General features: G+C 44.8%; 1 protein-coding gene across 2 annotated transcripts; it reads right to left on the reverse strand.

Moving 5' to 3' along the window:
• Positions 1 to 9,022: 9,022 nt before the first annotated feature.
• On the reverse strand, positions 9,023 to 13,743 carry LOC122427525. 2 transcript variants are annotated; one of them, XM_043447073.1, is made up of 4 exons: positions 13,644 to 13,743; positions 13,168 to 13,398; positions 11,538 to 11,593; positions 9,023 to 10,990 (listed from the first exon to the last, which is right to left on the reverse strand). In XM_043447073.1, the coding sequence occupies exons 2-4, from the start codon at positions 13,396 to 13,398 to the stop codon at positions 10,348 to 10,350; spliced, it is 930 nt and encodes a 309-aa protein (XP_043303008.1). In that variant the 5' UTR covers positions 13,644 to 13,743; the 3' UTR covers positions 9,023 to 10,347. The 2 variants fall into 2 exon arrangements, with proteins under 2 accessions (XP_043303008.1, XP_043303007.1); XM_043447072.1 differs by having other exon boundaries at positions 13,168 to 13,670.
• Between the last annotated feature and the right edge of the window lie 879 nt (positions 13,744 to 14,622).

Raw genomic sequence — 14,622 nt, forward strand, 5'->3', positions numbered from 1 at the left:
GGGCAACAGTCTCTGGGCAAGATATACTGTTGCTGTGTAATCAGCCTTACAAGTCTTGAGAAACAGGTTACCAGGCAAGATTTGTTGCAATTATAATCATTAACATAGAGCCTAAGAAAAGCACATCCATGAGTAATACATTGTGCTGTGTAGTCATTAGTTGGGACCTAAAGAAAGGCCAGTTCTCCAGCAAGATACATCATTACACATGGCTTAAGGAAAGCATGAGCAAGAATGTTCACCTCCTTTTTAAAGGCCTTTGGCCTGCCTGCCTAAGCTTTAACTCTTTCATTCCCCTCTTTTTCTTTCAGGAAAATGTGGCTTTCCAGAAAAGGGGAAGCACTCTGATTCTGTAACTGCTTCTCAGATAGCTCTGAGAACCCGCTCCAAAGAAGGCATGGGGGAAAGTCAATATATATGATTTGGTGAAGGGGGAGTTCAGTGAAATCAAGCATTTATTTCACAATAAGTTTTCTGCTAGTCATGAGGAGCTAATGTCACCATTAAGGGATTTAGTGCTTTTCTAGATATGAGGAGATGCAAGAATTGGACTCATGAAATCAGTCCTGAAAATGTCTAACTATCTAAAGACCTGCTCCACCAGTTTCCCTGGAGTACAGAGCGCCTCGTTCTTCACCTCAAACTCCTTTCAGAGTACATTGGAGGTCACCAGCTGCAGCAGCACAGGATTCAGTCTCCACGGAGGCAGATGGCAAATGCCTTTGGCAAGTGCCAACTTGTAGTTGACATCACGAAGAGATTCAGAGGCAAAGCAGAGAGGTTGAGAAAGTAAAGCAGAAGTTTAACTAGCAACGATTTGCCCTCAAAGGGAGAGGGGACAGGCAGGTGAGGAACTGCCACAGGGTTTCTTTGAAAAGCCAGTTGTGAGGGTGTCAAATGGAAAAAATATGCACAACATAAAAGCTGAGAGTTAGGTTTTCTTTGGTGAGAATGTTAGGACTGGCGCCCAGGAGGCAGCGTCTCTGGCGATCATGAGAGAGCTGGCTCCAAAGAGGTAGGGGAGGACCTGGACTATACATGTTTTGTAAAGAGGGGCAAGTAATCTGAATATTAAAAGGCTGCTGTTAAAAGCTAAGTTTCTCACATGGAAAGACACAGTGATCTTCTATGTATCTGAAGATGCAAGTGCCTGGGCTTGTTGAAATCATTTTTTTTTTTTTTCATATACATCTAGTTATCTGGGGCCAATTCTGCTTTCCTAATTGTTAAATTCCTAATTCCTTGCTTACTGTAAGGAATGGTGGATTTGATGGATGTCCATCTCTCACATCACCCCAGATCTTCAGTGCTCAGTTCAGTTCAGTTCAGTCACTCAGTCATGTCCAACTCTTTGTGACCCCATGGACTGCAGCACACCAGACCTCCCAGTCCATCACCAACTCCCAGAGCTTGCTCAAACTCATGTCCATCAAGTCAGTGATGCCATCCACCCATCTCATCCTCAGTCATCCCCTTCTCCTCCCGCCTTCAATCTTTCCCAGCATCAGGGTCTTTTCCAATGAATCAGTTCTTTGCATCAGGTGGTCAAACTATTGGAGCTTCAACTTCAGCATAAGTCCTTCCAATGAATATTCAGGACTGATTTCCTTTAGGATGGACTGGTTGGATCTCCTTGCAGTCCAAGGAACTCTCAAGAGTCTTCTCCAACACCACAGTTCAAAAGCATCAATTCTTCAACGCTCAGCTTTCTTCATGGTCCAACTCTCACATCCATACATGACTACTGGAAAAACCATAGCTTTGACTAGACAGATCTTTGTAGGCAAAGGTCCTGGGTCGTCCCTGATAGCTCAATTAGTAAAGAATCCACCTGCAATTCAGGAGACCCCAGTTCAATTCCTGGGTCAGGAAGATCTGCTGGAGGAGGGTTAGGCTATCCACGCCAGTATTCTTAGGCTTCCCTTGTGGCTCAGCTGGTAAAGAATATGCCTGTAATGCAGGAGACCTGGGTTCAATCCCTGGGTTGGGAAGAGCCTCTGGAGAAGGGAAAGGCTACCCACTCTAGTATTCTGGCCTGGAGAATTCCATGGACTGTATAGTCCATTGAGTCACACAGAGTCGGACACAACTGAGGGACTTTCACTTTCCTCAGTGCTACCAGGGAGGAAGTAGTTGATGGCTTCCAAATAGCTGGCTTTGCTTCACCTGGGCTCAGATATTTGCATTTGGAAGAGGCTTGTTTCCTGGTAAAAAGTAGAGCAGAAAATATTTCATCTTACAGTCCCTTCCCTCGGGAAATTCAACCATATTGAGAGACATTTTATGACCACTATTTCCTTTTGTCTCAAGTTGCTGGGAGGCTCATCCCAGATCAGGTGAAAGCTTTTTGTTGATATGTCACTACCGGTGTTACTTTCCAGATTAGGCCCATTGGTAGATAATAAAAGATTTTCTGCCTCTTCTATCTTCTAACCTCGTAGGATCAAGGAGATATTCCTCTTGTTGCTTCTTCCCATACCTAGAATCACACTAGCACAATTATTCTATGTTATAAATACAATCTATTTCTTTAAGATGTTTAGCTATCATTAATTTGGCCAGAGGCCTGGTAATGCAAAAGACAGCAATCTTATAAAATAAACAGATTACAAATAATACAGATAATAATGTTAAAATTACAAGTAGAGATTTAAGCCATGAACTTCCAGAACCAAACCAACTTCCTGAAAGATCACCAAGGCTAGGTAGTGGCTCATCTAAGGCAACAGTCTGATTTTTCATGTGAGTCATCAATTGTGTTATATTAAAGGATTCATCTGGTATGTAAATACAACCTTTAGTTTGAATCACGGCACAGGTGCCCGTTTAGATGTTGTAAGGATATTAAGGACCATATGATTTTGTAAGACAGTTTTTCTCATCATAAAGACTTCAGAATTTAGTAGGCTGAGAGCCTGGTTGCTATCATTTAAGGCCTTTTGAGTGAATTTTGTTAAAGTTTCAGTGTGAGAAATAATAATTTCCAATCCTACTGAAGGCACAAAAATAGCTGCTAAGTGATCATACCAATGAAATACAGATCTCTTGGTCCATCAGGCTTGAGTTGATGGTAAATTTGTTGGAGTCACATCTAAGCTTGCATGAAAGTGACCTTGAGCCCAAGGGAAACCTAACTTACACTCCCCAAGTCATCCTGGCAGAAGCCAGGGCCATAAATTGGACCTACAAAGCCATTGAATTCCTCTAGGTGCTAGCCAGTGTAGCCCTGTGGCATCACAGCTCATGTATATAACCGTTCGTTCCAAGTGAAGGCAAAAAGACATTGGTCATCAGGATGAACAAGGATACTAAAGAATGCACTGCAGATATCTGTCACTGAAAAGAAGTCACTATTTTCAGGGATATAGGACAGTAAGGTGTGGGGTTGGGTACCACCGAGTAGTGAGGGATACAATGGCATTTATAGATCTCAGATCTTGTACAAATCTCCAACCCTTGCTATTAGGTTTTTTAACTAGTAGAATGGGAGTGTCACAAGGGCTAGTACATGGTATGATAAGCCCTTTATTAATGTATGCTGATATCAGGGGTTTTATTCCCTCTATAGCTTTCTGCCATAATGGAAATTGGTGAATATTGGGCAGGAGTTTATTTTGGTCTATGGTAATTTTAATATAGAATATATTCTCCCTATGTCAGTAGAATCACATGCCTATAAATTTTGGGGGACTATGTCTATCAATTTTTCCCTTATTGCATTATCTTTATCATGAGTCTAATCAAGGCTGTGGTTTTTCCAGTAGCCATGTATGGATGTGAGAGTTGGACCATAAAGAAAGCGCTGAAGTGACCGAAGAATTAATGCTTTTGAGCTGTGGTGTTGGAGAAGACTCTTGAGAGTCCCTTGGACTGCAAGGAGATCCAACCAGTCCATCCTAAAGGAGATCAGTCCTGAGTGTTCATTGGAAGGACTGATGTTGAAGCTGAAACTCCAATACTCTGGCCACCTGATGCAAAGAACTGACTCATTGGAAAAGACCCTGATGCTGGGAAAGATTGAAAGTAGGAGAAGGGGATAACAGAGGATGAGATGGTTGGATGGCATCACCGACTCAAGGGATATGAGTCTGGGTAAGACCCAGGAGCTGGTGATGGACTGGGAAGCCTGGTGTGATGCAATCCATGGGGTCACAAAGAGTCAGACACAAATGAGTGACTGAAGTGAACTGAACTATTTCCCATCTTAAGTTGAATTTGTCAAGAATAAAATTTACTAGTAAGTTGTGTGACGGAACTCTTGTGAGCTTAACTCCACCAGGAGTCACCCCAGAATCATTTCATCTTATCTTAGGTGCATCGGATTCTCCCTCCAGCAGCCTAAGACTGCTGTGGGTGTTCAGATCACTGAATGGCCAGTCCTTATATGTAATCTTTTATGGCTGGGAGTAATTTTGTACCTTTTCTTCAGAGCAAGACTCATACAAATATTTGTAGCTTCACTTTTATCCCAACAATTTCTATCAATGCAGCTGAATTGAGGAAGAGTCAGATGAGACTCTTATCTAACTATCTAGCACAGACCACTCAGTGTTCTGCATCGAGTAACCTCGGTTTCTTTCAACTGAACTCTGGGTGTCATTAACTGACTCCCTCCCCCTACTAGTGTCTTTCATTTTGGTGGGAATTCCCCTCAGTATCTTCCAACTGAGCCCCACCCAGTATCTAGATCCCAGGTGGGTATTCCCTGGTGTCTTCCCACCAGGTGACCCCCTACAGTACCAGTATGGTTGATGGCCTTACCTAGCTTAGATTCAAAGATCCAAAGACCAGGAAAGACTTATTCAATTCATCCCAACTAGGGAGGAGACAGGTGCAAGAGGCCTCTACTGGTACCAGGGCTCCAGCTTCTCCAGAGTTCAGGTGAAAAAAAGGAAGTCTGCTCTGGGTCCCTTAGTAGTCACCAAATTATTGGCTGGAAAAAATACGCACAACCTAAAAGCTGAGAGTTAGGTTTTATTTGTTGCAAATGTTAGGATGTGAGCCCAGGAGGCAGCATCTCTGGCAACCCTGAGAGAGTTGACTCCAAGGAGGCAGGGGAGAAGCTAGGCTCTATACAAGTTTTGCAAAGAGGAGCAGGTAACTTGACTATTAAAAGACTGCTGTTAAAAGCTAAACTTCTTACATGAAAAAATATAGTTGTGAAGATACAAACATCTGGGCTTGTCCCCACTTCTCTGCTCATACTGAGCTACATGCCTGCTCTAACTATGATTTCCACAACAGCCCTTATGATACAGTCTCCCCTGCCTCCCAGCACCTGTATACCTTGTGCTCTCCTTAGATAAGGCCTCTGTGGGTTTATCAAAGCCTTGTTATTTTAGTTTTAATAGATCAGTTCAACCCTAGCCCAGGAACACTGAAGCAGTATACCTGTGATAAAGGAAACGCTCCAGGTCTTGGGTCTCTCTGTACTCTCTCTCTGTACCCTCCTGTGCTTTCTTGCATGCTTCTGAGCTCCTCAGTGCTCCCCTGGGCAGCACTAACTGGGGAAGTGGCTGATGGCTGCTGGAATCCCTGGTGACATCCTTGTGACCTCAGTGCTTACAAATATGGCAGGAAATATTCCATTTCACACTATACTGATAAGCTGAAGCCCTCCAGGCATGCTGTGTATGTCCTCCAGGACCCATGAGTAATAAATTTCTCTATTTGAATTTCTATTGCCAGTTGTTGAGCCATGGTTCACCACCTGGCAGCCTGTGTTCCACTTAACAAATGTTAATTTAACAAAGTTATAACAAACCCCAGGACACACTTACAGCAATGAGTTGAATGTATGTTATTCAGTGGTTCTTCCAGAAAAAAAATATTTTAAGAACATCAACTTATCAGTGTGGTGTAAAATGAAATATTTCCTGCCATATTGGTAAACACGGATATCACAAGGATGTCATCAGGGATTCCAGCCTTTTAAATGTAAATTTCTGGGCCAAGAAAATAATAATGGCTATCCAGAAGCCATCAGTCACTTTCCCAGTAAGTGCTCCCCAGGTGAGGAGCTCAGAGGCATGCAAGAAAGCACAAGAGGCAGTCATCCACCACATTCAACACTCCCTATAATAAATGAGGAATTAAAGACGTAAAGCAGGATGTGGCCCCAGAGAGCTGAGATGCACATAAAAGGAATTAATTCAGTGAGTCCAGATAACAGCACTAAATCCCTTGAGACATCTGATTTTTCTTAATTAATGATAATCTGCTGCTCATGTTGCCGAGTCCAAACTCACTCTGCTCACCTGATGATAGGCCAATGAATCTGAAAGACAAGGTGTTGAGGCTGGGAAGACAGAGAAGATGGCAGGCAGGCACCTCAAATAACCATCTTGCTAGGGTCTGGATGTAAGGTTCTTTAATAGATCAGAGAGAAAGAAGCAATGAGGAACTAAATTCAAAAGGCTGTATAGAGAGGGAGATGCAGTGGGGAAGTAAAGTGAAAGGGTCTTCCGTCTTGTAAAACATCTCCAAGGGAATGTCCAGCCTTCAGAAGGGGTGTTTTCATCTCTTCAATTCACAGGTGAGCAGGGACAAACTATCTCTCCAGGAGCTGAACAAAGGCACTTCAGTTTACAGTCAAGAAGAGGGCAGGGTCTTCCAGGCAAGCCATTGAGTATGATTACAGTAATAAAAACAAGTCAAAGAAACAGTTTCCAATGTGGAGTCAGAATTGACTTCTACCCTGCAACAATTCTCCACTGTCAAAGTCCATTCCACAATCTTGTGGGGAAAGGGAGTGATGACCTTTCTGCTTAGTCAGATGGATCTTTTTGGGAGTGTCCACTGCTGGGAGCCAACACACGAGATCCCACCCATGACAAGGTCATGAGGGAGAAAACCTGACAGGCAAGGTAGATCAGGTTTTCAGGGATTCCAAAAAGCTGCCCCCAGCGCTCACCTTAAATATGATATCTGTCTTTCTGATGCTTGCTTTAATAGACTACTCCCTAATTTCTGTGACACAGGCAGAAGGCCTTTCCTGATCTCTTTCCAAATAAGAATCAATTTAGAACTTTAATCAATAAGTTTCCCGGGTGGTGGTATTTTATGAGATTATCCAGGGTGAAAGGAGTGTTTCAATTTAAACTCCTTTTCTGGTATTTTAGTTTGTTTGGCAAATGAGTCTATGCCCTTGGTACTAATATGCATGATTGCTTATAATACCCTAATCATAAAACAGCATAAAGAACCTGATCATATAAAGGTCTAATAGACATAGAGCCCTTCGGGGAGTGAGGAAGCCCTATTAGAAAACACAAGAAAAATTATTCTAAAAGTGGTTATTGGGTTAACATTTGCTTGCTGTGTTTTTACTCTTAATGTACTAAGGCTGTGCAGTGGAAACCATTGTTAATATAGCTATAGATCTAGAAAAATAAGAGCTTAGCCCTAGTGTGGTAACAATGAGACAGTTGTTAACTGTTAGCCAGGAGTGCTAGGCAGAGGCTGCCTCACTGAAGCTGCAGAGTCTGTGTGGGGTAAACCTCTTAGATAAATTCAACTGACAACTTCTGCAGAAGAATTGACTTTTATGTTAACAAGGTTATACTTCTACTATGTTGTGACATGCTGTACTGTTGCCCTATGAGACTGCAACTTTTCTGTTAAGATCACCACAGAAACAGAAAATAGGTTTACATTCACCTGACTTGCATAAAATGTTAATAGGCCCCAAGGCCAGAAGATAATGTACAAGACCCTCATAAACAAAGAAGTATGCAGAAAACACCCTGGTTTCATGAAGGACAAGCTGATGTAATGTTAAACTATCTTCTCCTTAGAAATGTACTAACTTAGGGTATAAAAGCTAAGGTAAAAAATAAAGCATGGCCAGACTCTGCTGCACACCCCCAGTCTGGTCTCTCTGTCTCTTTCTCTCTCTCCCCGAGGCCGTTCATCCTGAGAGTACCCCTGGATCCTGCCAAGGCTGGACCCCGGCAGTCCACCATCTTTGCCAGTGTTTCAAGCATTGAAATTTGTCTTCTTTTTGTTCTCTTTTGGAAAGTGTCTATTTTACACCTGTAGACTTAGGAACACTGAACTTCAAATCCATGAGACAAGATCTCAAGTTAAGAAATTTAGCACTTTTCTATATATGGGAAGATGCAAGAGTCAGAGTTCACTAAAATTTAATTTCCTTGGTATGAACCTCAGCCATCTGGAGCCTGTAATCCTGCATTCTGAGTTTTTTCAGGGTTCACCATAGGGAGTGGCTGGAGTGGGATGACTGCCAGGTGGCAGGTATTCCCCTTCCTCGGGGCTGACATTGAAGGGCTGCAATCACTGATTCCATTCCTCAGGTCTTCCCTTTTTGGCTATGAATGGCCATTATCTGGGAGACATTTCGTGATCAACTTTTGTCAGCAGTGCTGGAAGGCTCATCCCATTTCAGTCAAACATTCTTGATATGGCATACCAAGTGTTAAGTTTTGAACCAGGCCCCATCAATAATTAAAATTCTCTGTATTTTAACTAAAATCCAGAAGACATTTTCCCTTGTTGCTCTTCCCATACTTAGAATCACACTACCACAATTATTTTATGTTACAAATGCAGTTTTCTCAAAACATTTAGCAATAGAAGCTTTGTTGGAGGCCAGATAACACATTAGCTATTGCAAGAGACCAAAATCTTATTTATAAATTAAACAGGATATAAGTGATGCAGACAATGACAGAGTGCAGCAGGGGGACACAAAGCCCAATTTGAAAACAAAGAACAAATTTAAACAATGATTAGTATAACTAGTTGTAATCTAGTTGAAAATTATTTTAGTCTTGGTAAATCCTGACCAATCATGTACAAAATCCTTTCGGTGGTCCATTTTCCACAAACCTTTCAGCACAACTTATTTCAGCACAATTTTAACTATCAAGCTGTAGACTATCTGGAGGTTTCTTTACACTGAATTGGGACAGCATCTACTTGTGGGTGCATCACTTAGCTTACTGATGTGTTGTTGTAGCCCCGCGTTCCAGGAAACAAACTCACTCAAAAGGGCAGTGCAGATGGTGGAGTGCAGTTTATTGCACCGGCGGGCCCAAGGCAGAGTCTCCTCTTAGCCAAAGACCCTGACCAGTTTTTGTGGAAACCTTATGTACCCTAAGTGTATAAGATTCCCTGAAACTGGTCTGAACGAAGGAAAAAGAAAGATACAATCAAAATAACCCAAGATCATATGCCTTAAGCCTGGGTAGTTAACAGTGGACAATTATCAATAGGCCTGTGGTCATATCCCAATAAGCATAATTGAATGTATGATTCTATTTGGTTACACAGCTAATTAGGGTATTCTTTTAGGCGATGCAGAGCCCAGGGGCTCTTCCTTCTGGGGTTTGGTTTCCCAGTTGGTATGTCATTTCCATAGATACTGGGCATATAGCTCAAAGTCCACAGTCCGGCCCAAGATGGAGTCCCACCCTCAAGAGAGAGCCTATTCTGTTTCTTCCTTCATTCCCCCTCTTGATGCTCTTGACTCATAGTATGAGTATCATTCATAAGGATATATTGCATCTTGGCTCTCCAACTGCCAATTTGGCAGAACGACACCAACCTTGGGTTACAAAGTTCATAATACATTGCAAAATGCAGGGTCCACAGAGCAGAACTATCAAGGCAACTATAACAATGGTAAATATAGTTTTCCACCAATCACCCTTCACCCAAGCTAGTACCCAAGTCCAGAAAGGAATGTTTTCATTTGACATTGCTTTTACCTGGTTTTTCATGACATCTAAAGCAGCTGATACATTGTCAGATAAATCAGGAATATATACACAACATTCAACCTTAATTATAGCACAGGTCCCTTCTTGAGCAGCTGTGAGTATGTCCAAAGCCATTCTATTATGGATTACCACTTTTGTTACTTCTATGAAACTGGTGTTTACATAATATGTAACCCCAAGACCTGAGTCTATTGACTGTAGGTCTGTCTTACACCAAGAGAGCAGGGAGAGATTATGATTGACAAGAGAAAGGAAAGTCTCTTTTTGTTGTTCCAGAAAAGAGCAGAGTGGTTTAAAAATCTCCTTGGCAGAGCGGTGACACTTGCCAGGAAAGTCCACCCATCACAGACAGAGGCACAGCCCCACGTACCCAGCAGTTGGAGGTGTTGTGGAAGTTGGCATATGAATGTGCATGTCGATGAGGTTAAGCAGCAGGAGTTCATTGTGCAGCTTCATCCTGAAGGGGCTCGTCCAGGATCTTCTTTTCCTTCTTCTTCTTAAGGATGATCTTAGTCTCTTGGGGGTCAGTGGGGTCCCTCTGTGCAGTCCACTCAGCGTTTTCTGGGTCTGCGTGGTATGCTCTCTTCACCCTCGTATGATGGATCTAAGGGGCAATACCTGCAACTTTAACTGCAGTAGGGGTAGTTAGAATAACAGTATAAGGACCCTTCCACCGAGGGGCTAGTGAATCATGTTTCCAATCTTTGACCCATACTTGGTCACCAGGCGTAAACTCATTAATCTGATCCCCAAGGGAGAATGGCACCCTTTCTTGTACAAACTTAGTTACTTGGTTTATTACCTTACCCAGTTCCATCTGCTGTGAAATCCTATCTCCCCTTTCCTGAGGCAAATTTGTTGACACCTGTTTTATTATGGGAGGGGGCCTCCCATGCACAATTTCGTATGGAGAATAGCCTTGGGACCATGGGGTCATCCTGAGTCTGAGCAGAGCTGTCGGAAGCAAGTCCACCCAGGAGCAGTCAGTATCTCTGAGCCACTTGGAGAGAGTCTCTTTAAGTGTCTGGTTGGTTTGTTCCACCATCCCAGAACTCTGGGGCCTATATACAACATGCAGTTTCCATTTGAGGTTTAAACGGTAGTGTCGGTGAGGTTTCATTTCAGTGAAGTCCACTTCCGGGTGTTCGAAGGGCATCGTGCCTTTCAGCTGAATCCCCAGAGGTTTTTGTCTGTGCTGAGAGGCAGCATTAACCTGTGAGCAGGCAGTGCAGTTCTGAGATTCTGTCCTGCATAGGGAAGAGAGGCGGGGAACCAAGAAATATTTTCGAATTAGCTCTTCCAGTTTATCATGGCCTAGGTGGGTCATTTGGTGTGTTTGGCTTACCAGAGTGGGTGCCAACTCCTCCAGTGCCAATAATTTGCCACTTGGCAATTCCCACCATCCTTTTTTAGTCTTGATGCCCCCTTCCACTTTGGCTAGTTGGTTTTGGGCTTCAATGTATTTTGGAGACTCCAGCGTTAGCTCAGGCATTGCCAAAGCGAGAGCTTTAATAGGGGCTTCACTTGTCACCCCCAAGCACTCAGCTGCTTGTTTAGCAGTCTTATCTGCCAGTCTGTTTCCCCAAGCCTGGGGGGTATCTTTTTTTTGGTGTCCTCGGCAGTGTATGATTGCAACCCTCTCTGGTTCCCAGACAGCGTCTAATAGGGTCAGAATTTCTTTATTTTTAATGTCCTTTCTGTTGGCTGTCAGAAGACCTCTCTCTTTATAAGCCCCATGTACATATCCAGTAGCAAAAGCATACCTGGAGTCTGTGTAAATGTTTGTCTTCTTACCTTTTGATAGCTGAAGGGCCCGGATTAGAGCATATAGTTTGACCTGTTGAGCAGACCTGTGTGATGACAGAGAGCTAGCTTCAACTATGGCTTCTTCCATGACTACTGCATATCCTGACAGTCGTTGTCCTTTCACCAGTCTGGTGCCATTGGTGTGTGGGACCCAATCTGGGTCTGGGACTGGCTGGTCTCTCAAGCCAGGTCTGCTGGCATAAACTTCTAGGATTTCCTTGCAATCATGTGAGGGCCCACCTTCTCCCTCAGGAAGGAGAGTGGCTGGATTCAGGGCCTGACAAGGCTCAATAGTAACATGGGGGTTCTCACATAACAGTCCTTGGTATTGAGTAATCTGGGATGTCGACAGCCATTTATGGAGGGTCCCCTAGCAGGAGAGTGTTGACCTCATGCGGGACTTTATGATCAAATCTTGGCCCAAAGTCAGCTTGCTTGCCTCCCAGACCAGTAAGGTAATCACAGCAACTGCCCATAAGCATCCCGGCCACCCAGTGGCAACACTGTCCAGCCATTTCGGGAGATAAGCCACAGGTCTGTCCCATGTCCCCACAGTCTGGAACAACACTCCCATAGCCACCTTATCCTTTTCAGTCACATAAAGAGTAAATGGCTTAGCAAGGCCTGGCAGGTCCAAGGCGGGTGCTGACATAATTGTACCGGGTTTGAGTTCTATTACCACTGGGACTTGTTTTGCAAGCCTGGGAGGGTTGTCTTCCGCCCAGACCTCAGGGAATTTTTGAATTAACTCTCTCTCTCTCTCTCTGTTTTTCTCTCTCTACTGTTTAGCCTGTCCGGTTTCCCTTCCGGGAGATTGTGCAACCTCCTCATCTTCAGGGTTTACTGAGAGGAAGAGTAAATAAGTGGTTGAGCCCACTCAAAAAGTGGTCTTTCGTAGGGGGGAAAGGTCACTTGTGCCCCCAATTTAGACAGCAAGTGTCTTCCCAACAAAGGTACTGGGCATTCAGGGATGTATAAGAATTCATGAGTCAGTTGGTGTCCCCCCATCTGACATTTTGAAACACAAAGGCTGCATTTATCACCATCTGAGACCCAGCAGCCTCTGGATCTATTGGCGTAATAAGTATACAGGCTTCGCACAGTCTTGTAGAACTCAGAGAGTGATTCGCTTTCCCTTTGAATCACTTTGGAGGGTTTTGCCCTACTTATAGGTTTTCCAGCCCCCGCACTTGAGACCTTGTAAACAGCTGCCCGATATCTCTCCAGGCGGCCCCTCCCTTCCTCCCAGTTACAGTCCCAACTGGGTCTCTCATCGGGGGTGGCTGGTTCTGCCCACCGCTTAGGTTTGCAGTACCCTCAGGTGCCATTTCTCTTAACCATTTTCTGGCCTCAGTGCTGAAGAGGGAGACTAGAAGTTGGATTATGTCATCCTATGTAGGGCAGTGGGTTTGAAAAATAGTCTCCATTAGCCTAATCTGGTAATAATAGGCTACAGTGGGGGGGAGGGCTCTGATGGCAGTGGCCATCTGCCCCCTGAACCTGAGGCTGCTGTGACTCTGAGGGGCATTTGTAGTGGGGCCCCTTTCTCTGGCTCCTTAGTGGAGCGCAGCCTCTGTTTGATTCTGGTGTCTCCTTTCCCCTTCCTGTCAGTACTCACCGGGAGAGGCAGGTATAGCTTGGGCAGTTCAGCTGGAGCCAGATCCTGGAAGTGTTGGCCAGAGGCTTCTGCCACTGGGATCGGAGCCTGCTGAGGTGACGGCTCTACGACCTCCCGGAGAGCTGGCAGAGGAGCATCATCGGCTGCTGCAGGAACTTCACCTGGCCCTGGATCGGGCATTAAGGCAGCCTCCGGTCCTGGTGGAGCACTGGGCGGCGGGTGCATCATCATCTAGTATGGGGGAGGGGCAGGTCATTCTTGTCCAAATCCTTGTCAGATCCCAGAGGGAGAAGGGGAATCAGTGTGTCTTCACCTGTGGGTCAGTACAGCCTAACCAGAACACCAGGTGGTCCAAGACATTTTCTCCCTTGAAGTCCGTTCTGCCTTAGTGGGCTTGATCAGGTGCGGATGAAAACACTGATGGGTTAAATATCCCACGTCCCAGACCATCTCCGGAAAAGCCAATTCATACTTACTTATGTATTCCCCTCCTTCTAGCCTGACAATTGCAAGGGGGTCAAGAATTTCACAGCAGATGAGACACCTCCTAGGGGAGAGTAGAATACGAGCACGCGAAGACCAAGTTTCCTAAGAATCCCCTGCTGATTGCTTGGTAATAATTTTCCCCAAGACGGCGTGGACACACCTCCTAAATGACCCTCACAAATTTCCTTCCTAAGCCCTAACACACTCGTCGACCTGTGTACCAAGCAATCGCCACCACCTGCCTATTCTAAAATCCCCTGGCGATTGCTTGGTAATAATTTTTCCCAGGAGGGCGTGGACACACCTCCTAAATGACCCTCACAAATTTCCTTCCTAAGCCCTAACACACTCGTTGACCTGTGTACCGATCAATCACGCCACCTGCCTATTCCAGGCTCCTGGGGGTCCATGCCCTTTCTAGTCCCTCCCAGGGGGGTGATCAGGCCCCCTCTTCCACCCTGCCGGGTGGGTTCCTCCTCACCTGAGCGCTCAGTTCCCCTGCTGCTGTCCACTACCTGCTAACGTGAAAGGTCTGGGAGTTGAGAAGCACAATACTTCCAGAAGTGTGAGGTGCCTTCCCCCGTCTAGAAGACTCAAGCCGCAAGGCCTCATAGTCCCAAATGGGACTTGTCACCTCAAAGTGAGGAGTTTCCTGGTCAATGCACCAAATGTTGTAGCCACGTGTTCCGGGAAACAAACTCATTCGGAAGGACAACACAGATAGTAGAGTGCAGTTTATTACACCGGTGGGCCCAAGGCAGAGTCTCCTCTTAGCCAAGGACCCCTGTGAGGCATAGTTCCGGCGAGGCAGAAAAGGAAAGACGACCTCAACAGAAGTAGGTTACCTTTATTCAGGCAAGGAGGGGCAACAGTCGGCCTAATGACCAGGCTGAGCGCAAGAGGGATCAGGGAGGCTTCATACTTATAGGGAGGTTTGTGGAAGCGATAAGGGAAACGTCAATCAGGCAG

This window comes from Cervus canadensis, chromosome 25 (genome assembly GCF_019320065.1).
Source record: "Cervus canadensis isolate Bull #8, Minnesota chromosome 25, ASM1932006v1, whole genome shotgun sequence".
Lineage (NCBI taxonomy): Eukaryota > Metazoa > Chordata > Mammalia > Artiodactyla > Cervidae > Cervus > Cervus canadensis.